Here is a 21,136-nt window from a genome sequence, read left to right on the forward strand (position 1 = left end):
CTGAACTAGAACTTTAGTTTAAGCTTCAACAATGACGCCCTCTAGTGGCACAACTAGGAAATTATAGGTAGTTCAGTTTGACTTCAAATAGTTCTGATAAGTATAATTGTATCCATATACACAAAACTACATGCTTTCAGAGTTAGGGTTAATAAATAAATAAATAAATAAAAAGGAAATGATTTCTTTATGATCCAGATGAGTTAAAGATCTCAACTGTACATAACGTCATCCTGTGCAGTTATGCTGCAAGCTTCAAACCCATAAACTGTTAGTTATCTGTTAGCACCAGATTTAACACCAACGGTAACTTTTGGTTACTGCTGGTGTTACCAAAAATCAACCTGTGGTTGTACTCGTATCCGTCTCTCAGCCTCACAGTCCAGAAACCGTCCCCAGGACTCAGTGTGATTTGAGCCTTCCTGTTGGTCGACTCTGTGGCCACTCCCACAGTCCACTCGGTCTTTCCTTTAACCTGAACCTCAAAGTAAAATCTGCCAGAAGAGAAACTCTGCTCTCCTAAAACATTGATGCAGTAAGAAAATCTCTCTGGGTTGTCTGGAAGCTTCTGCCTCACGTCACTATCATGAACTTGTTTCCCATCGTCAGACAGGACGAGGTAAGGATTTGCTGTGTCTGGATCAAACATCACGTCCACTGCGTAGCTCTGGACCCGCCTCAGCTCGAACCTGGTGAGCATCTTGGGTACTTTCTCCTTCATCTCCTCAGAGAGTGGCTCCTCCAGCTGAAGCACAGAGAGCAGCTCCACCTCCGTCTTCCTCTTCTTCAGCTCACGGATGTCCTGCTCCATCTTTCTGATGAAGCCTTCAGCCTGCAGCTCTGTTTGTCTCTGCTTCTCTCTGATGGCCTCCGTGAGCTTGGCCTCACCTTTCTCGACATACTCTTTCAGAGCAGCAAAGACCCGAGCACCATCTGTCATCTCTCTGTCTGTGTCCTCTTTACCGAGCTCCACTGAGCGTTTGAGCTCCTCAGTCTTCAGTCGGATCTCCTCGATCGTCTGCTGGATTTCAGCCTCCATCTTCACCAGTTTCTCTCCTTTACTCATTTCCTCCAAAGGATGATTGAATTTCATGCAGTCCCAAAGTAATGAAAGGCAGACCATGTCATGGTCCTGGGTCGAGTGACCCAGTGTGGGAGTTTTGTCTCTTTGGTATTCAATTGTGCCCTAGTTTAGTTCATCTAGTTTATTTTGATATCGCTGTTGAGTCCTTTGTTTCTTAGTGTTTATGTCATCTCCTCCTGTGCGCAGTCTCCCTGGTTCGTGCATCTACCTGTCATGCGTCATGTCTGTGTGGTTATGTTTAGTTCATGTCATGTCTAGTCTCCATGTTTCCTGTTTTACTTAGTCTGTGTCTATTGTCAGTATATGTAGTTTCACTTTCCCAGTCCTGTCATTAGGTTCATGTGTATCAGCTGTTCCCCCTCATGTGTTCCCACCTCCATGTCCTCACGGCCAGTCTGTGCAATCATCGTCATGGTTTTCTGAGTCTCCTTAGTTTATCAGTATCTGTTTCCCAGTTTAGTTTAGGTTCAGTTTAGTCACGGTGTTTCTGCTTTGTTTTGAGACCTGTCATCAGCCACAATAAAGGCTCGCTTTCAGTTTAAGTTTATTCCGGTCTACTGTCTTATGTTCGCACCTGGGTCCACCACACACAGCACCGCACGGTCTGTCCCCTCAGATCGTGACAGACCATGCACACAATCGCCATCAGTTTGAAGCCTTCCCCATGGTGAACCTCCACCCGTCTACCTGGCCGTTGCTCTGAGCGTCTGAAGGCCTCGACCATCTCAGAGATCAGAGTGTTGACCTGCAGCTCGGGCTTTGGGTAGAGCATCTTCATGCAGACGGGACACTGGAACGGGACGTCAGGATCTGCGTATTTACACATGCAGGCTTTGCAGAAGTTGTGTCCACACGGCGTGCTGACCGGATCGGTGAACACATCCAGACCGAAGACAGAAGCTGATCTTCAGTCAGCAGATGGGCGGCAGCAGCCATGTTTGGAGACTGAGACGGGAAAGATGTCAGGAATATTAAAAAGTGTCTAAGATGTTTACACAGCTGTTTGCATGTTTGTGTTTATTTGTTTGTCACTGCTGGAAGCGTCTTCATGGATCTGAGTGAACGACGAGTTTAGACAACAGCAACAGTCTGGGTCAGTTGTAACAATAACGCAGATGTTACAACTTACCACACTATTACTTTAACTTATATTAAACAAGTTGGGGCAACGACATCAGCAGAGAGAGGTTCACTGGTCGCTTTTGTATATGCGGTTAATGCCATTGGCAACACAATTCCTCCACTGTTTGTGTTCCCACACATACATTATGCAGACCTCTGTGTCAGAGATGGACCAGTAGGAAGTACTGGTAGTGGAAATAAGTCAGGATGGGTGCAAGAAACAGATTTCCTCATCTTTCTGAAGCACTTTGCAAACCACACCAAGGTAAGCCATGATAAAAAGTAATGGAATTGCGATGCTGGTGAACAACTACATTTTTTCAGCTTCATTGTTATGTTCAAAATTGGTGCAAGAGTTGTGGGTTATAATGCCCACTGAGCCAATGAGGCCAAACTCAAGGAAGACCAACCAAAATTAATGAAATATTCAGTTGCAGAAATTTCCATAATTTGTCTTTTTTGGGGGGTTGGAATATGTTCAAAAGCTAGATGTCTGCATTCTGTCACACACACACACACACACACACACACACACACACACACACACACACACACACACACACACACACACACACAGCTACATAAATGGCTCTAAGTGCATTCATGTGTTGAATAAACAAAGATTACATGTTAATGTTTTGTCAGTACCCTTATTTCATTGTGTTACATTTCACCCCAGGATATGTTACAGGCTATGGAGTTCTTTTTTTTCCCCCGAACTTTATTGAACTTATAAAGCGAACAGTCAGTCATTCCAGTTCAGTTTGTACAGTAGACATACAAGGCAAATAACAGTAACAATATACAGTACAATGAAATAAGAAGGATAAATAAATAAAGGATAAAAAAGAAAAAAAAGGGGGGAATGTGACAGACTTCATAACAACTTTGTACTTGAAAGTTGTGACAGCTCATTCGTTAAACATTTCTGAATGAATTTCAATCAATGATAAACCTTTTTTATTGTAAACAAATTAAATGATGGGGTTGAGTTTTGAAATTTACATTTATGTATGTGGAATTTTCCTAATAAGATGGAGCGGCCGAAGAGTGAACTGTCAAAAGTACTGAATATGACGTCACTTATTTATGTGCGAATGTTTAATAATTAACGTCAGTCATATATCCACAAACACAACAAGCTGAAAGTCAGTGAAATATGTGTGTATATATATATATATATATATATATATATATATATATATATACATACCTGCAGAGGGTCAGGCAAGTCCTGAGGAGTCAGCTGAATGGTAAGAACAATCAGAATCAGAAAGGGTTTTATTGCCAAATGTTGAGCAGGTTTACAACATTAGGAAATTGCTGCGGTGCTTCAGTGCAAACATAGTGTCATAAATAGCACTTAAATAGACATGAAAAAATAAAAGTAGGAATAAGAATTAAAAGTGCTACGTAGAAAGATATATAAATGAGTGCAGGTGGTGATCAGTGCCAAACATGGAATGATGCAGTGAACACAGCGTAGGGTCATGTGTTAGTGGCGGGGACAGTCATGTGGTTATTGTTCATGAGTCCAAAAGCAGAGGGGAAGAAACTGCTCTTATGGCGAGAGGTTCTGGTGCGAATGGACCGGAGCCTCCTGCCTGAGGGGAGCAGGTCAAACAGACTGTGTCCAGGGTGAGAAGGGTCAGCTGAGATCCGAGCTGCACGCCCCAGTGTCCTGGAGGTGTACAGGTCCTGCAGAGATGGGAGTCTGCAGCCAATCACCTTCTCAGCAGAGCGCACAACACGCTGCAGTCTCTGTTTGTCCCTGATAGTGGCTCCAGCATACCACACGGTGATGGAGGAGGTGAGGATGGACTGGATGATTGCAGTGTAGAACTGCATCATCGTCCGTGTTGGCAGGTTGAATTTCTTCAGCTGCCTCAGGAAGTACATCCTCTGCTGGGCTTTCTTGATGACGGAGGTGATGGTGGGCTCCCACTTCAGGTCCTGGGTGATGGTGGTACCCAGGAAGCGGAACGAGTCCACAGAGGTGATGGGGGTGTCAGTCAGGATGATGGGGGGGAGTGGGGCTGTGTGCTTCCTGAAGTCCACAATAATCTCCACTGTCTTCTGGGCATTCAGCACCAGGTTGTTGTGGCTGCACCAGGACACCAGACGTTCAACCCAAGATCCGGGCTATCAACACCTACGCCCTACCCGTGATCAGGTACCCTGCTGGGGTAATAGGCTGGCCAAAGGAGGAGATAGAAGCCACTGACATCAAGACAAGAAAGCTCCTTACCATGCATGGAGGGTTGCACCCCAAGTCCAGCACCCTGAGGCTGTACGCTAAGCGGAAGGAAGGGGGCCAGGGACTGGTGAGTGTCAGCACCACAGTCCAGGATGAGACAACAAACATCCACGAATGCATCAGTAAGATGGCCACAACCGACCGTGTGCTCAGTGAATACCTCAGGCATACATGGAACGCCATAACCAAGTGGCCGGCATAGTGTACAGGAACATCTGTGCCGAGTATAACCTGGAAGTCCCGAGGTCAAAATGGGAGATGCCCCCAAGGGTGGTGGAGAATGACTGAGCTAAGATCCTGTGGGACTTCCAGATACAGACGGACAAAATGGTGGTGGCTAACCAACCGGACATAGTGGTGGTAGACAAACAGAAGAAGACGGCCGTAGTGATCGATGTAGCGGTTCCGAATGACAGCAATATCAGGAAGAAGGAACACGAGAAGCTGGAGAAATACCAAGGGCTCAGAGAAGAGCTCGAGAGGATGTGGAGGGTGAAGGTAACGGTGGTCCCCGTGGTAATCGGAGCACTAGGTGCGGTGACTCCCAAGCTAGGCGAGTGGCTCCAGCAGATCCCGGGAACAACATCGGAGATCTCTGTCCAGAAGAGCGCAGTCCTGGGAACAGCTATCAAATGGTTTGTGTCATGACCCATAAACTTTGGTCAAGTATTATTCACATGTATATGATAAGTTTATGCCACCTGTTGATTTGCACTGCTTGTAGTGAGATTTAATAATTAGGACTGATGTGTAACTTCATGTTATGGCCGACTGTGACAAAGCAAAGCTGGCCCACCTGAAGATGGTGCCCGGCCCGACCCCTGACCTGCATCTGTTGTTTTTGTCTGGATGACAAGGAGGGGAAGTTACCCATCAGCAGCTGCAGGAGTTATGGAGGGTCAGAGGTGACATCGGGGCTCTACACCCAGGCTTTGCTCAGCTTGCTTTGCTTTGTGTTGTAATGTTTCAGTGCTCATGTGATTCTGTGTGATTCTGTTTATTCTTAGCTTATTAAGCTTTAATCAGAGACAGTATCAGAGGCTATAAATGGATTACACTCGCTCCACACACACTGTTTGTGTTTCAGTTCACACAATCAGAGGCGCCGACAGTATCGTGGACCAGAATGACCAGAGTGCACGATGCAGCTGTGATTTCAGGAGCACATGTTAATCTTGCTGTGACGAACACACACATTTAAAGTTAGACATGGATGCAGGAAAACGATGCAAAGCACGGGTTACATTTTCTGTTTTTCTTTTTCCCTCTTCTGGTTAATTCTGATGATTTTCTCTCATCACTCCTCTCTGGATGTTACCCTTCTGCTTCTTCTTGTCCTTACTCTTTCTCCCCCCTGACTTCTCCCAACATCAGATAGGTTACCAACCTAAAAAAGCAAATCTAAAATACATTCAAATGCAACATCACCATTGTTATTGCAGCTAAAGCACTTCATTTCTTGCTGCCTGAGGCATCGGAATATGTTCTGAAGACCATTTGACCCTGGATCTGCGATTGCCTTCCCAAGCCACTTAAGTGATTCACCCAGGTTATTCATAAGTAGGTGCCCACTATCACGAGGTCTAAATACATCTGAAAACACAACAACATATTTCCTCCAGCTTGTTATTTCTTGTATCCTAGCGAGAATATGCTGATCGTCCTTGAGTTTCTTGTTGGTACATCTCTGATCACATGGGGAGTCACGGACGTAGAAAACCATCAGATCATCTGTGGATTGTGTTGCGAGTAAAGGTTGAAAATTCTCCAGGGTTCGAAACTCTGCATGATCAGCTCTGCCATACTTGATTGTATCAGCACCACACAACCTTTCAACTTCAGCCCATGTCATCTGCTTTTTACGACATTTCTGCAAAACATCGGTCCACTGTACACGAGCATCAGGACACTGATCGAGAACATTGGGCCATCTCAGCACTGTGGCTGCCATCACTCTGTCACCTTGGTATACATCACAGTCTAGAATCGTCTCCCTCACAACTTCACCACCATCAGTGACTCCATTCATATCAAACGTGTTTGTTTGTTCATTGTACGGGACGCTCACGGCCACACTGAACATGGGAAACTTTCTGTCAAAGCAAACAGAGAATATTCACCTGTAAAACATTTTCTTTATAACGTGAAGACAAAAGTATCCAGAGTGTTAAACCAGCCAAAGTGAGTTTAGTCTCCTTTTGCTCAGGAAATCAGTCTTTTTCTGACTTTTGGAAAATTGATTAAAATCTTTTGGTTGTTTTGAAAGTGTAACAGCAACACATCTTCATGCAGCTCAAGCATCAGGTAAGGAAATCCACAAAAAGTTGATTCTGTTCATCTGGATGTTTATAAGGTTGGAAACCTGCAGTCAGCTGACACTGAAGAAGTCAGCTGGCTGATGATGAAACGTTTCTACCAGATGAACAGAATCGACGTTTGGGATAAAGTGTTCTAACACCTGCACCTCACCATTACACACAAACTGCTTTTGGCTGTGTTTGTGTGTTTATGCTCCTGCTTCAATAATCAACACTTGTTTTATTGATCTATAAAGTCTGCATGTTACATTGGCAGGTTGTGGTTAAAGACAGTTTCATGTTCGTCTCACCAACACCCAGCGTGTCAGAGCTAAAGAACATAACAGAGACTATTATTGTCAATGACAGTGAGTTTGTAAAGATGCATTTGTTCTGTCAGTCTCTGCTTCTACATGCAGCTCTGATGATCTCAGCTTGCTTCTGTTACTATAAAGCACACTGTAAGTACTGTGCTGCAGATTAAAGTGACCTTTGTTACTGACCTGTTGTCGTCTGCACCATCGTAGCTAGGTGTGTACCTGCCAAAAGACACACACACAGGTTCTGATGTTGATTTCACTTGGAAAGATTTACATGAAACCACAACAATGTTGGTTTGTTTCCCTGAGAGTTTGGACAGAGTTAAACAGAGGCTGATCTGTGTTACAGTCCAGTGTGATACACTTTTAATAGCATATTTGTCACATGTTACTCTGATGCTGTTTGTTTGTTAAAAACAGCTGCTGTAACGTCATCATCATCAGTTTTTCTTCTGAATTTCTCAGAAAGTTCACTCACCTCTTTAGAATTTCTTGTACAATTGGTGCGAGCTGGTGTTGGTCAATCACAGTCGCACCGTTTGTAACAGTCATCAAAAGAACGACCGCTACAGAAACCCAGTAAGAAGCAGCCATCTGAGTGGGTTTAGCAAACAGAGACACAAATACCAATAAGAAGACTGAATATATTACAGCTTCAAATGTAATCTGTTCAACAAAACTGTCTCTAATTCTCCCAGATTATCAGCTCTGTTCCACCAATTTATTTACGGAGTAAACAGTAAATAACCCCAAACCCTACCAACTTATAACTGAATAAAGTCAATGTTAGAGAGGAGCAAGGGTCTTCAAAGTCACTGTACGCGGCTTAGTCAGCACGTTAAAGGTTAACGTTGAAATGTAAAAATTTCCATGTAATCTTAATTAAGAAAAATTGATTTTCTTGACAGTTATTGACCAAACACCAAAGCAGACTCATGCCTACGGTGGCAGCAGTTCTTTAAGGGAAGTTCTTTGTGTCATCGTGCTGCAGTTATCACCGTCAGGCAGAGTTTATTTAAAAAAGTCTATAAAGTATTTAAAAAAAGAAAGAAATGTTTTGCAGGACATCAGGACTAAACAAGACTCACAGAGATGGATTAAGTCTTATAATAACATTTTTTAAATGGAGATCTTCACTGAAGTTTTCTTTTAGTCCAGATGTAAGCTTAACAAAACTGTCTGATTTTACTTTTATTGTATTTAAAGACAGATCATTTAATTTCCAACTCATCATTATTTTCACCATCTGTGAGATACTGAAAACGATTCCTCTACCTGACTTAATAATCTAAACTGTAATCTTCACCCGATAAAAGCTTGGTTACCTGCTGTGACGGAGAACGACTGCCTGATGCTGGAAGCTCTGTTTCCTTCTCTGGACGAGATGCTGCTGCAGCGGATTCAGTTACAAGGAGAAGACATTTTTATAGAGGCCAGGCTGATGATGGCCAAACCCTCTGCATGGCTTCATGTCCTTATTTGAACATGTCTTGAAGCCATGGGTGTAAGAGGAGGAGCTTCATGTGATGGCAGGAAATCGAAGCAGATCTCAGAATCATCATTTCTAACTTGGGCCACAGTTGGGTGGACAAATTTTCAACAGGTCACCAGCCTATCATCATCATCAACACACACACACACACACACACACACACACACACACACACACACACACACACACACACACACACACACACACACACACACACACGCCTGAGGTGGCAGCTGGACTACCAGCAGCTTAACATAAACAGGACAAATGTCACTCAAAGCAGTACAGCTTTAACCCTCATGCAGCTTAATGCTTCCGCCCCAATAATCACTCTGCTCCGAGTTATTTGTCTCAAACAACAGCAACGTTACTGCAAGCAAAAATAAAGCAGCTGAACAACGGAAACAACAACAAAGCAGAAGTGGTTGATACAGAGCTGTGCGTTTAGAGGAAACAAACTGTAGGTGCGATCCCACCATCAGTTGTGTTAGCTATGACTCGTTTAGTTGTTAACAGATGAAGTTGAAGATAAGATGAAGATTTCTGATTTGTGGTCGACTTATTCCTCTTTCCATTTTGCCTCTTTGTCACTTCATGAAATAAAGAAAAACACAGAAGTATGACTGGCCAACAAGCTTCTTTGTTGATGTAGGAGACGTAGGTGTTGGCTCACTGTGTCACTTCCTGTTAGAATACATGCTGATCTTTTGCGTTGCTTAAACTATGTGGATCAATTAATTGCAAACTTTTCCACAGAGACTTATTTCATACATCACCAGCAAACTCTTATCCATTGTTAATGTATTGTGTTACTGGTAATATGGCCTTTAGCCATAAGGTGGAATGAGGAGACCATACACGAGCTCTACGACGTGCCTGTCGTCGAGCAGAGAGGGCACGGAAAAAAGGCCCAATGTGTCCTTAGACACATGATGAAGTCGTGCAGCATATCAGGAATCTGTTAAGATGGCTAGAGCTGATCATTGCTGCACTGAACCTCTGGAACAGACTTCCAGCTGATATTTGCGCGTCAGAACCTATTCAAACTTTTAAAACACAGGCTTTTAATTTCCACAATCAACAGTTAACAAACACACCTTTCAGGTTTTCATGTGTTCTGAAACTGTTGTTGTCATTTGGCGCTATGTAAATAGAACTGAATAGAATAGAATAGGCCACATTTTCTCTGTTACAGTTTTTTCTGATTGCTTGAGCACATTTTTTGTAACTATTGGCTAATTTTGCAAAACTCTTCACACAAATAAGAAAACCTGTCACCCAATAATCAAAACATTGTAGTTCTCTTGCAAAAGCAAACACAGCTAGATTAACTCTCCACACCTTCGTAAAAATGGTGTTTCCGTATCAAACAGTACACACAAGCCATCATCTACTAAGCACACAATGCGCCAACTGCACACTGATGGTATGAATACAAAACACATCTGGCTTTTGCTTCCTCTGTGCACAAGGTAGGCTATGTCAGTGTGAGCTCATACTTCTGTCATAGATCCATAAGCATAGAGGGATCCAAACTTCAAGTACTGGTGTTTATTCAAACACATCAAAACAAACACAAGTGTTTATTTCCAAGTATAGGATTATTTGCAATCGCCATAATGACTATATGGGTTACTTGGTCTGCAGTGAACATGCTTCCTCTGCCCCAGCATCTGGTCATCTAGCAATTCTGTAAAGTAACAACTTCAGTATTTTTACATCAATGGTATTGTTGTGTTTCTCATTGGCATATGGCAGTGCTACAAATCTTTGTGCGAAGTGACTGTACTAACCGATTCTCATTTCAAGATGTCCCTATGGTGCTTGCTACAGTGTAGCAGCTCGAGTTAGGCTGGACCCGTTGGCCAGCTACCCTCAGGGTCATTGCACGGTTGATTACATGGTCCACTATTGTAGCTCTGATGTCATCAGCAATTCTATTTCTTACTCTTCCTACCCTTCCTCTCCCCCCTCCTCGTCCTCCTCTCCCCCCTCCTCATCTTCCTCTCCCCCCTCCTCGTCTTCCTCTTGCTCCTCCTTGTCCTTGTCGTCCTCTTCATCCTACTTCTTCACCTCCACGTCCTCTTCCTCGGCCTCCTCTACTTCTCACTCTTTCTGCTCCCTCCATTGTACTCCGCACACACAGCTTACCTGGATTATAGTGCTTAGGCTGATTGCAAAGTGAACTAATTATCTAAAAAAGTTTTCACATGTGAAAGTGTGCCAGACAGTTGGCAAATTAGTGTTAATGATAGCCATACATGTGTATACTTTTGCTAGGAGTGTGTTGGAAATTTGGTAATTGAGTGTTGTGCAGTGAATTGTGCCTACAGTTTTGCAAAGTGTGTGTTACAAAATTGCAAACTGAGTGCAAAGCAGTTTTTGTGCTTTTAGTTTTGCAAACTCAGTGAGTGGTTTTGCTATAAGTCTGAATAGTTTTAGAGATTGTGCTACAGGAATCACAGTTAGGGTTTAAGCATTCAGAAAAAACTGTAAACTCCATATTGAGCTCTATTGACAACTTCAGGGTTTTGCCGCCACCTTGTGGTGACACAGCTACAGGAGGCCTTAAAGTAGATCATGCGCTGAGGTCAGAGGTCACAGAACATCCAGCAGAACAGATGGACTAATGAGCTAAAAGTGTAACATGTTCCAGCTCTCTGAAATCAGACTGTCATCAGTGTTTGAGTTTCTCTTAAAGTCTTAAACCATCAGCTTGTTTTTCATTATCATGATTATTAATATTATTATTATGTAAATGTAAACACAGTCATATATATATATAGATAGTCATTATAAATATGTTATATGTTACTTACAAAGCCAAACAACACAGGATATTCACGACGGTGTCTCTGGGAAACTGCATCCTTTAAACTGTGAGCTGCTCCCAGCAGGAATATGTCCGTGCAGGCTGAGCAGCAGCCTGTAGCTGTCAGAGCACTGAATGACACGCACTCACCTCCAGTTCAGCCTGATGAGGACAGTGCAAAGGACGACTGTGCTATACCTCATTTTTTAAATATAATTCTTTTGTAATCATAGTTAAACGTTTTCACTTGACGACTGCACCTAATTCCTTTGTACTTGTTACAGTGAGGTTGAAGTTGTTCTGATCCTGATGTCTCTCCAACCAAAACTGGTTTTTTCTTCCTTCACTCGCTCCCACAAATCATCAAACATCTTTGTTATTGTTGAATTACTTTTGTCGAGTCCCTTCAGGTTTATCCAGTAGTTTGCTGTGACTTGCCTCCGAAGCCATAGTGACATTTCCCCAACCTTCTCCTGGTGCTATCTTCTAGACAATTTTAAAGACCTACATATCCACAAACAGGGATTTTCCTGTCTGGTCCCAGAGGTTTGACATGTGTTCAGTGAATTTGAATCTTAAGGGTTCGGTTTGTTGTTCTTTTTATCAGTTAAGAAATATCAGCAAATTCTTTCCTGCTGTGTCAGAATCTGAGACGTGATGGCTGTTCAGCCCACTGGACTACTGCGACTCTTCACAGCATGTAAAACGCTTTCCACGTGGAAAACCACAGCAGAGAGAGTTTTCCTCATTAAGCTTTTGTTTCTTCAGACAAAGAAGAAAGTCTGTTGTGATCCTGTCTCTTCTGAACCCACTTTCATACTCAGCTCTCAGACCTATCAGGCCAATCAGTGACAGCTTTATAACTTTATAATTTTAATCATAACTTCAACTACAGTACAGTAACTCTGCCATTACTTCCTTCCTGTTTTGCCCTCTTTAATTCACCATGGTAAAGGGGACGTGTATGTCATTTTCACTGCTCTCCTTTTCCTCCTGCCTCGCTTTCATTCTTCTATTTAGAACCAAATCTCCATAAAAGTTGTGACTTTCTTTAAATTGGAACAAAATGAAAACTAAAAGACTGAAATCACATGAGACAACATTTCTTATACAACAGCACATAAATAGCACAACATGTTTAAACTGAGAAATTATACAACTTCATCCACTAAATGAGCTCATTTCAAATTTGATTTCTGCTACATTTCCCAAAAAAGTTGGAACAGGTGAAAGTTCAAAAGGATTCAGCTGGGAGATTTTCTAGCAAGTAATTAAATTACCTGACATCAAGTCTGTAACATGATTGGCTGAAACAAAAAAGATGGCTTACAGAGGAAGATAAGTAAGAAGATTGTTTTTGAAGTGTTGTCCTCAAAGACAAATTGCAACTCTTCGCATCTATACAGGGGCGATCGTGGCTCAAGAGTTTGCCTTGTAATCGGAAGGTTGCCGGTTCGAGCCCCGGCTTGGACAGTCTCGGTCGTTGTGTCCTTGGGCGAGACACTTCACCCGTTGCCTACTGGTGGTGGTCAGAGGGCCCGGTGGCGCCAGTGTCCGGCAGCCTCGCCTCTGTCAGTGCGCCCCAGGGTGGCTGTGGCTACAATGTAGCTGCCATCACCAGTGTGTGACTGTGTGTGTGAATGGGTGTGTAAAGCGCTTTGGGGTCCTTAGGGACTAGTAAAGCGCTATATAAATACAGGCCATTTACCATTACACTGTACACCTGCATCAAAAGATTCAGCTCAGACAACGCTGCATCAAAGTTTCTAGCGCATTACTAAATCTGCCCAGGAATACTCCCACTTCCACGACGGCCACTGTCTCAGTTCAACCTGTTTACCACAGACGGGCCATCAGATAGTTTGGGTTTAAACGCATTTCTAATGCTCGATGCTGCTGCAGACTGGTGCAGCCTCCCACAGTGCTGATGTGTATGCTCACAGAACTGCTTCTGTATTTCCACTAAGAAGATGTTCGTTTCTTGCTACAGGCAGTTAGGGGCTCGATATTTTATATTTGTGAAGTTTCTAAAAGTCAAGTACAATACAGAAACAAACAGAGCTAATGCAAACCCTAAATTCATTTCAATATAGCTCATTATCTTTACTTACAGAGCTTTGGCACTTTTTAAACAAGTCTTCACTTTTTCTATGGATAACTTTTTAAAAAGGAGGAAAAAAGATTCATGTTTCATTCCTTTTTAAAATCTTTTGCTGCCCTTTGCAGGACAAGTTTAGGAAGCCAGGAAGTGCCAGGAAGCGTGATCATGTTCTGCCAGGCTTTCGCTCTTCGTCGATTAAGTGAACTTCAAGAAGAAAAAGGAGTGTTTTACACCGAGTACAATAAAAGGGTGACTCAGCTGTGGTCAGGCAACAAATCTCTGGTTTCTGGTTTCTGGTGTTTGGTATCACACGACTGTTTCAGCATCCACACTAGCACAGTTCTTTAGATTACAAAGCAAGTTTATTTATTTAGTTTCAGAGGTTCTGGAAACACCTGACATTAAAGAAAAGTTGATGATCTGTAACAGGTCTGACTCCAAAGTCTTTGAAACAGCAGGAGGAGGAGTTCAGTTGACCTAAGATGTCCTCCAGGTCTTTGCTGTTAATAGGTTGAAACTGTTTCATGGTGTTTAAACAGTTTTTTGGTGGACACAGTACATATCCTGGATCTGCTGTTGATGTACCAACTGCTTGTCTAATCTTTTGGATTTTTTCTGTGAAGAATTTGGCAAAGTCATTGCAGGCCATGGTCGAATGAAGTTCAGCTGCCACTGACACAGGAGGGTTTGTTAGCCTGTCAACTGTAGAAAATAAGACCCGAGCATTATGGCTGTTTTTAGTGATGATGTCAGAGAAGTAGGACCTCCTTGCACTCCTCAGTTGTAAATTATAATTGTGAAGTTTCTCTTTATAGATGTCATAATGAACCTGGAGGTTTGTTTTTCTCCATCTGCGCTCAGCTTTCCTACACTCTCTTTTTTCATTTTTCACCAGTGTGGAGTTTCTCCATGGAGACTTTTTCCTTCCAGAGATAACCTTCACCTTAATGGGAGCAATAGTGTCCATTACATTTAACATGTTAGCATTGAAGCTATTGACGAGCTCATTGACTGACCCTCTGAACAGGTCAGGTGTTAATGGGAAGACCTGGTTAAAGATCTGTATTCAGTTATGCACCGTCTTGTGATCATGTTTTGCTCCAAAGACATTAAGAAAAAACGAGAGTAAGCCTCAAGCCTGTGTTTAGACTGTTCCTTCCCATTCCATGCAAGGCCACCTGGGTTGGCTGGAAGACTGTTTAGTTAGCCTGGCGGGGCAAAGGACACTGTCTCAGCTGAACTCTGGACACACACACACATACACTGATGTGCACACACTGATCCCCCCTCCCTTTCCAAACGCCTTCGATGCTTGTGCCCTACCGGGGAAGATGGGAGTCGACTGGACCAGCGCAGACATGCTGCAGGACTGGATGCGCTGTCTACACCGGCTCTCTCTCACCCTTTACCCGCCCCTGTTGCTTGTCTTGTGTTTCTATGGTGTGTTGATAGTCATGTGCTTTTGTGCTGAGGTGTTTTTTCTGTTATCAAACTGTTCTCCCACTAGGAGCTCAGTCTGAGTGGAGTTTTTTTTCCCCCTCCTCTTCCCATATGGAAAAGATATATATATAAATCTTATAAAGTTTGTATCTGTCTTGTGTGAAACTTGTATGAAAAGCATATAAGAGTGAAAACAGATATAAGATCCCTTGAAAAATTATATAATGAAACTTGTATGTTTTGGATACTTCCTAAAACAATGTATGAAAGTAATGAGAAAGTGGCCACTTTCATGAGTAATTACATATAAGTTTTTACTATTTCTTTTCCATATGGGTTACCTCATGTTATGTATTTTCGTGTTTTTTCCTATCAGCCGACCTTTCTGACGTGTCTCCCCAATGTGATGTTTGTGTAAAGTTGGTCAGAAGGTTCCTTTGTAAGTGCGCATGCGCCATTAGCGTGCTGCCTGCTGTAACCCTGATTTCCTTCGGGATTAATAAAGTATTCTGATTCTGATTCAGGAGGACGCTGCCAATAAAGTTACACAATTCACGTTTATCATTATATTTACAAAACACCACAGTTTTTGTCTCGGTCGTATCATTTTATTTTGTTGTATTTATCGAAACCTCAAAGGCCGGTCCGTGAAATAAACCGGTCGGTGGCGCAAAAACGTTTGGGGACCACATCTGTGTCAGAACGGTTACAATCTCATACTAACTGTATTAACTTAGCATGCTAATCAAAATTTCCACTCGAGAATTAAGTTACTGTTTGTCCACCGAGATGGCTGTAACTTCCAGGTGCACTTAAGAAACAAGCTTTATTGGTCACACAATCATACAGAGGACACCATGCAGTGAAAGGTGGTGGTATCCAGCTTCATTATAAGCATTTTCAGTGCTTATAATGAAAATACATAAACATTACCATCGAGGGAATGTTTTTACTATGAAGCATACAGAGATTCACGTCGTTCACGCGCACCCACCTCCTGTCCTGTGCAGCGATGGGGAACCTTGACAGTGCAGTTGCGTTATTTATCCACCAGGTGGCTCCAACTATTCGTGTTACAAAGCACATGAAGTTTGAGGAAAAATTATAATGAAAGTCTTTGCTCGTGTGTGTTTGTCGCATTTCTTTTGCTTTAATTGGAGGAAACAACGATCACATGTGGTCCCTTCTATAAAACGTCTTAAATGCAGAGTTTCACTCAGTGACAGAAGTTGCAGTGATGCTCTTTTGGTTTGAGCTCCGCTTAATCAGCGATTAGTTGTAATATCAGGTCACTGACACCAGGTGGGATCCATTGAATCCTGCACGCTGATAAGAGGCGTGACCTGTTTATTATGTTTTGTCATATGTGCCAGCCATTTCATTCAGAGCTCACGCGTGTGCAGACACTCAGCTGCGATCATGTCCATGTGGGTGGCAGCCCTCGCATGTAAGTAGTTTATTGATTTTTCTACGGTATTAATGAGCGGATCATCTTTCTTATTGTGTCGTTTAGTTTGATTAGAGATGAAGTGATTCCACAGAGACCCTTGTTACTCTTTGCACATTGCTCCAGTCTGATCCTCCTGCTCGCTTTATGCTGATATAAGTGAGAGAAGGGCAGAGCGATGCGCACAACACGGAGATAAGATAAGAAGTATTTAAGAATATTTATCCCGAGGGAAGTTCTTTTGTCATACACATGCTCAATGCAGCAAGAGAGATAGATGAATAAGATATGCAATATGTACAATAGAATAGAATAGGTTCTATTCAAAAGTTCCAACAGGACTCGAACTACCAGGTCCTGGCTGTTAACCCGGGCACTGATGTGGGAAACCTCCTGTTACACTGATGTTACAGAAAGGTGAGGATGTTAGATAAACGATGTGATAGAGTGGTGAAGAGGGAGCATCATGTCAAAGGATCAAGTGCGACGTGCCATTCATGTTAAGAGTATTTCATCCGCGCACAAGTGGGACTTTCCTCGCTGTCAAGCAAAAACCACAAAAGCTCTTCTGTGGTTTTTGTCTCTAACTCTGAGATTTAGAGACAAAGAGTTAGAGCTTCTGGCTGTTCTGGCCAACACATCCTTTTTTTCTTTTCTTTTCTTTTGTCTGTCTGGAGAAACCAGAATTATTGTCTTAAACCCAAGAAGATGCCCAGCAGATTTATTTTCCCATGTGGACTATTGCAGCATTTGCTATACTGGTCCACTTTATTGTCATATTTTATTCAACCTTTATTATTTTTTTTATTTATTCAGGGCTGAGAAACAGGAAAGAGAAAGAGAGGTTGGGAGGAGAGTTAACAGAAGGCGAGGGGCAGAAAAATAGAGCAGAAGAGGACTTAGAGAGAAAAGACAGAAAGTCTGCAGAGAAAACAAGCAAAATGAAGACAACACAGCAGGGAAACCACAGCAATAACCAACCTCAGCATTAGTAAATAAATATTCAAATGAATCCTGAATGTTACTGAGCAGCATACAGAACTAATAATGGATGATAGAGGCAGCAGCCTGTGTGTCTGTGAGTACCTGTGTGCACACGTGTGGGTGGGAGCCCTCCACACCCTGGAAGGGCCCAACAGAGCCAGGAGCCCAGGCCCTGCCAAATAGCCTCCGGGAGTGAGTAATGTGAGGGTGTAATGAGTGACCCAGTACACACTGGGTGCTCGGGTGTGTACTGAGAACCACTGACTGCTGCCAGTGGCAGCGAGTGTGGTGGGAAAATTCCACAAACACAAACACACTCTACTTTCAACTGTCTTTAAAACCAAGGCTGCAGGCGGTCACACCCAATGCTGTCTTTACAAAAGTCTGCTTGCACCATGCGAGTAATTAGTTTCCTCTTTATTTATGACCCCCCATCATCTCCTCCTTGCTCTTTCCTTTCAGTTCTCACTTTTCTGGGAGAGGCAATGAATCAGGAAATCCAGAATCTGACGGTGAGGCCTGGAGGCTCGGTCACTCTACAGACGGGACTCAGCGGGCTGAATGGTGAGCATATCCTCTGGATGTATGGCTCCAACAAAATGCTTCTCTTCTGTGATGAGAGAGACATCAGAGGGCCTCCAGAGGAATATGCTGGACGTCTCCAGCTTAACCAGTCGTCTGGCTGCCTTACTATTTCCAACATCAGGAAGAGCGCCGTTTACAGAGGGGAGATGTTAAAAGAAAACAAAAAGCTCGTGTTTGATTATAACGTGACTGTTGTGGGTGAGTGTTAGAATACACTGTGTTACGCCACATACGGCTCTTTGTGCGCTCCTCGATGTGCCAGCTGCTAACTTTGTCTCCTGCTCTGTTGTTTCAGAGGCTGGAGCTCCCTTTAACTCTGCTGCTGACCCCGGGAGCCTCTGGGGGCTCGTCGTAGCTGCCGCTGTCTGCTGTGTGCTGGTCGGCAGCTGAAGGTCAGTAGGAGGAAGTCACCTGCTGGAGCTGTGACGCATATAATGAAGCTCAGAGGGATATTTAGTCTGGTTTAAGCAGCTAAATATAAGCAGACACAATTCTTCACATTTGAATCAAAGCCGAGTCGGCACTTTTTAACGGCTTCTTTTTAAACCCAGTGCAGTGGTGTAAAAAGGCAAAAGGAGCAAACCTACAGTTACAGCTGACTGAGCGTGGCACAGATCTCTCTGTGAAATCAAAATGTTTTCTTTTTGTTCCCACAGTGACCTCTGATGTCTGCAAACCTCTGGGCCAAAGATCACCTCAGCCTCCCTCACATCTCACCAAAGTCCTGCTGAGGCCAGATGAAGGAGCCAATAAGGAGAAATGTGTTTGTACTCCGCAGTTCAAATCATTCCCACGTTTGACTGACGGTGCTGATATGCTACTGACCATGACACTATCCAAATGAACTTATGTGATATTATTGGATTTATTTAAAAAAACATTTCTCACTGAATGCTGTGAGTTTGTGAAGAGTTTGTGAAATGTGCCCTGATCTGAGCTTTAAACTCATCAGCTTTCATATGGAGTGTGCACACCTGTCTGAAGGTACACAGGTGGAGAAATGTTGTCTTCTTCAATCCAGTCACAATGGTAGCAATAAATTTTATGCAATCTTTCATAAACCTGTCTGTGATTATTATTTGTTGGTCTGCGGCTGTGAAACAGTTCACCTACTGAACCCCAAACAGGACAGAAATCCAGTTCTCACACATAATAAATGGTCAGCTTAGTTATAGGGATAAATCAATTCTGTTAGAGAAAAGAAATATATATAAAGTAGTTAAATAAATACCATCATAGAACGCAGGCACAATAGAATCCATATACTTAAACTTAGGCCTCTTACTTGAACATAAGATAAGAAAAAATAAAATATGATAGAGTCTGAGCTGGCTAATTGGGAGCATTGCGAGACCGCAAAGTCTGAACATGATCAAAAAAGGGTTGCCAGGTCTTAAAAAATTTGGCCGTAGACCCGCGCAGGGTGAATTTAGTCTTTTCGAGTTTGCTAAAATGCAGAACGTCTCTGATCCAGATTTCCCAGGATGGGGCAGAAGGGGACTTCCAACATAACAATATTCTGCGTCTTGCCAATAAGGTGAGAAATGCGACCAGATCCGCTTGAGGCGTCGGCAGGGCAACTGAATCAGGAAGAACCCCAAACAAAGCAGTTAAGGGCACAGGTTGGAGGTGTAGGAGCCATAATTGAATGTATTGAATTTTGATGATCACTGGGTTTTTATTTGTTTGGTTGTTATGGGAGTCACGTGGGTGCTAGCGGTGACATAAATGGGCGTTGTCAGTCTGTCATTCACTGGTTTTGATTTTGACAGAGAGGAGGGCTGGGTAGCCGTAGTTTTTGTTGACCGCTGCACTACATGTTCGCTTCGTTATATTAGAGCCTGTGATGTTGTAAGAGTTTGAATCAGGAGCCGATGATACTACTCTGTAAAAATCGCAAAGCACTTTAATAAACAAGCAAACAATTCCATCTCTCGCATTATTGCGTAAAGTTGACAGCGCGTCAGGCAAATAGGCAGGCTCCATCCCCGGCCTCTAGCGACTGTGGAAGTCGCTACAGGAGGGTTAGCTGGATGATCTTAGATAAAATCAAGAAAATATTAATCCAGTATTGTTTAAGGGATGAACATGACCAAAACATATGCATTAAAGAGGCAGGTGTTTGATGACAACGATCGCAGTCAGGGCTAAGATTGGGGTATATTTGAGCTAGTCTGGCCTTAGTCCAATGTACACGATACAGAATCTTACATTGAATCAGCCCATGTTTGGCACAGAATGAGGAGCCATGGACCCGGTAAAGAATTTTATCCCAAGAGTCGTCCTGAATCACACACCCCAGATCCTGCTCCCATGCCAATTTAATAGCCGAGATTGAAGAGTTGCCAAAGGAACATATTCTCCCATACAAACAGGAGATCAGGCCCTGTAATGAGGGCGGAGGCAATAGAAGGTTATCAAAGTCATGATAAGAAGGTCTAGATGGGAACTGAGAGGATTTCTCCTTAACAAAACTCCGGATTTGTAAATAGCGAAAAAAGTGACTTTTTGGAAGGCCAAATTTCAATGAGAGCTGTTCAAAGGAGGCAAATGTATTCTGAATGTACAGATCAGAAAAAGACCTGATACCCAAAGAGGCCCACAAATAAAAAGCACCATCAACTAACGAAGGCTGAAAAGAGGGATTTTTCAAGATGGGTGATTGAAGGGGAAAAAAGGTCAACTTAAAATAACGACGAAATTGATACCATATTTTCAAGGTAACTTTGACAATAGAGTTATTATAAGAGCCTGTACTCGAAGGCTGCTTTTGGGCATAGATCAGGGCTGGTAAAGAGGCTGAGACACAGGAAGAAGTCTCCAAACTGAGCCAGGCCGGGGCATTATTCGTGTCTTCCCCCTGTAGCCAATACCTGAGAATACGAATATTACATGCCCAATAATAGAACATAAAGTTTGGTAAAGCCATCCCCCCCATCTTTTTCGGTCTTTGAAGATATGTCTTGCGTATTCTGGGTGTTTTTTTGTTCCAGATAAACCCAGACAGAATCTTGTCTAATTTAACAAAAAAGGAAATTGGAATAAATACAGGGACACACTGAAAAAGAAAAGAAAATCTGGGGAGGATATTCATTTTAATTGTATTTATGCGCCCTGCGCATATGTGTGGTTTTTTTTTTTTTTTTTTTTTTGTTTGTTTGTGTGTTTTGGTTTTTATGTGTCTGTGTGGAGGTG

The 21,136-nt window shown here is 42.8% G+C and overlaps 2 protein-coding genes and 1 pseudogene across 2 annotated transcripts; 1 reads left to right on the forward strand and 2 right to left on the reverse strand.

The window, feature by feature from the left end:
• Nucleotides 1-271: 271 nt before the first annotated feature.
• On the reverse strand, nucleotides 272-2,020 carry LOC147328610 (zinc-binding protein A33-like; annotated as a pseudogene).
• Nucleotides 2,021-5,850: 3,830 nt separating this feature from the next.
• On the reverse strand, nucleotides 5,851-10,457 carry LOC147328611 (uncharacterized). Its single transcript, XM_086297441.1, has 4 exons — nucleotides 10,446-10,457; nucleotides 7,559-7,674; nucleotides 7,260-7,299; nucleotides 5,851-6,552 (listed from the first exon to the last, which is right to left on the reverse strand). Exons 1-4 carry the CDS (start codon nucleotides 10,455-10,457, stop codon nucleotides 5,851-5,853), a joined length of 870 nt encoding a protein of 289 aa, XP_086153567.1.
• A 5,866-nt stretch (nucleotides 10,458-16,323) lies between these two features.
• LOC147328612 (uncharacterized) lies at nucleotides 16,324-19,002 on the forward strand. Its single transcript, XM_086297721.1, has 4 exons — nucleotides 16,324-16,372; nucleotides 17,819-18,139; nucleotides 18,237-18,333; nucleotides 18,598-19,002. The coding sequence occupies exons 1-3, from the start codon at nucleotides 16,345-16,347 to the stop codon at nucleotides 18,329-18,331; spliced, it is 444 nt and encodes a 147-aa protein (XP_086153847.1). The 5' UTR covers nucleotides 16,324-16,344; the 3' UTR covers nucleotides 18,332-18,333; nucleotides 18,598-19,002.
• Nucleotides 19,003-21,136: the final 2,134 nt, after the last annotated feature.

Source organism: Aulonocara sp. 'chitande type north' Nkhata Bay, linkage group LG6, assembly GCF_057382095.1.
Source record: "Aulonocara sp. 'chitande type north' Nkhata Bay isolate Kocher_YH1m ecotype deep benthic linkage group LG6, A_spYH_male_GT1.1, whole genome shotgun sequence".
Taxonomy (NCBI): Eukaryota; Metazoa; Chordata; class Actinopteri; order Cichliformes; family Cichlidae; genus Aulonocara; species Aulonocara sp. 'chitande type north' Nkhata Bay.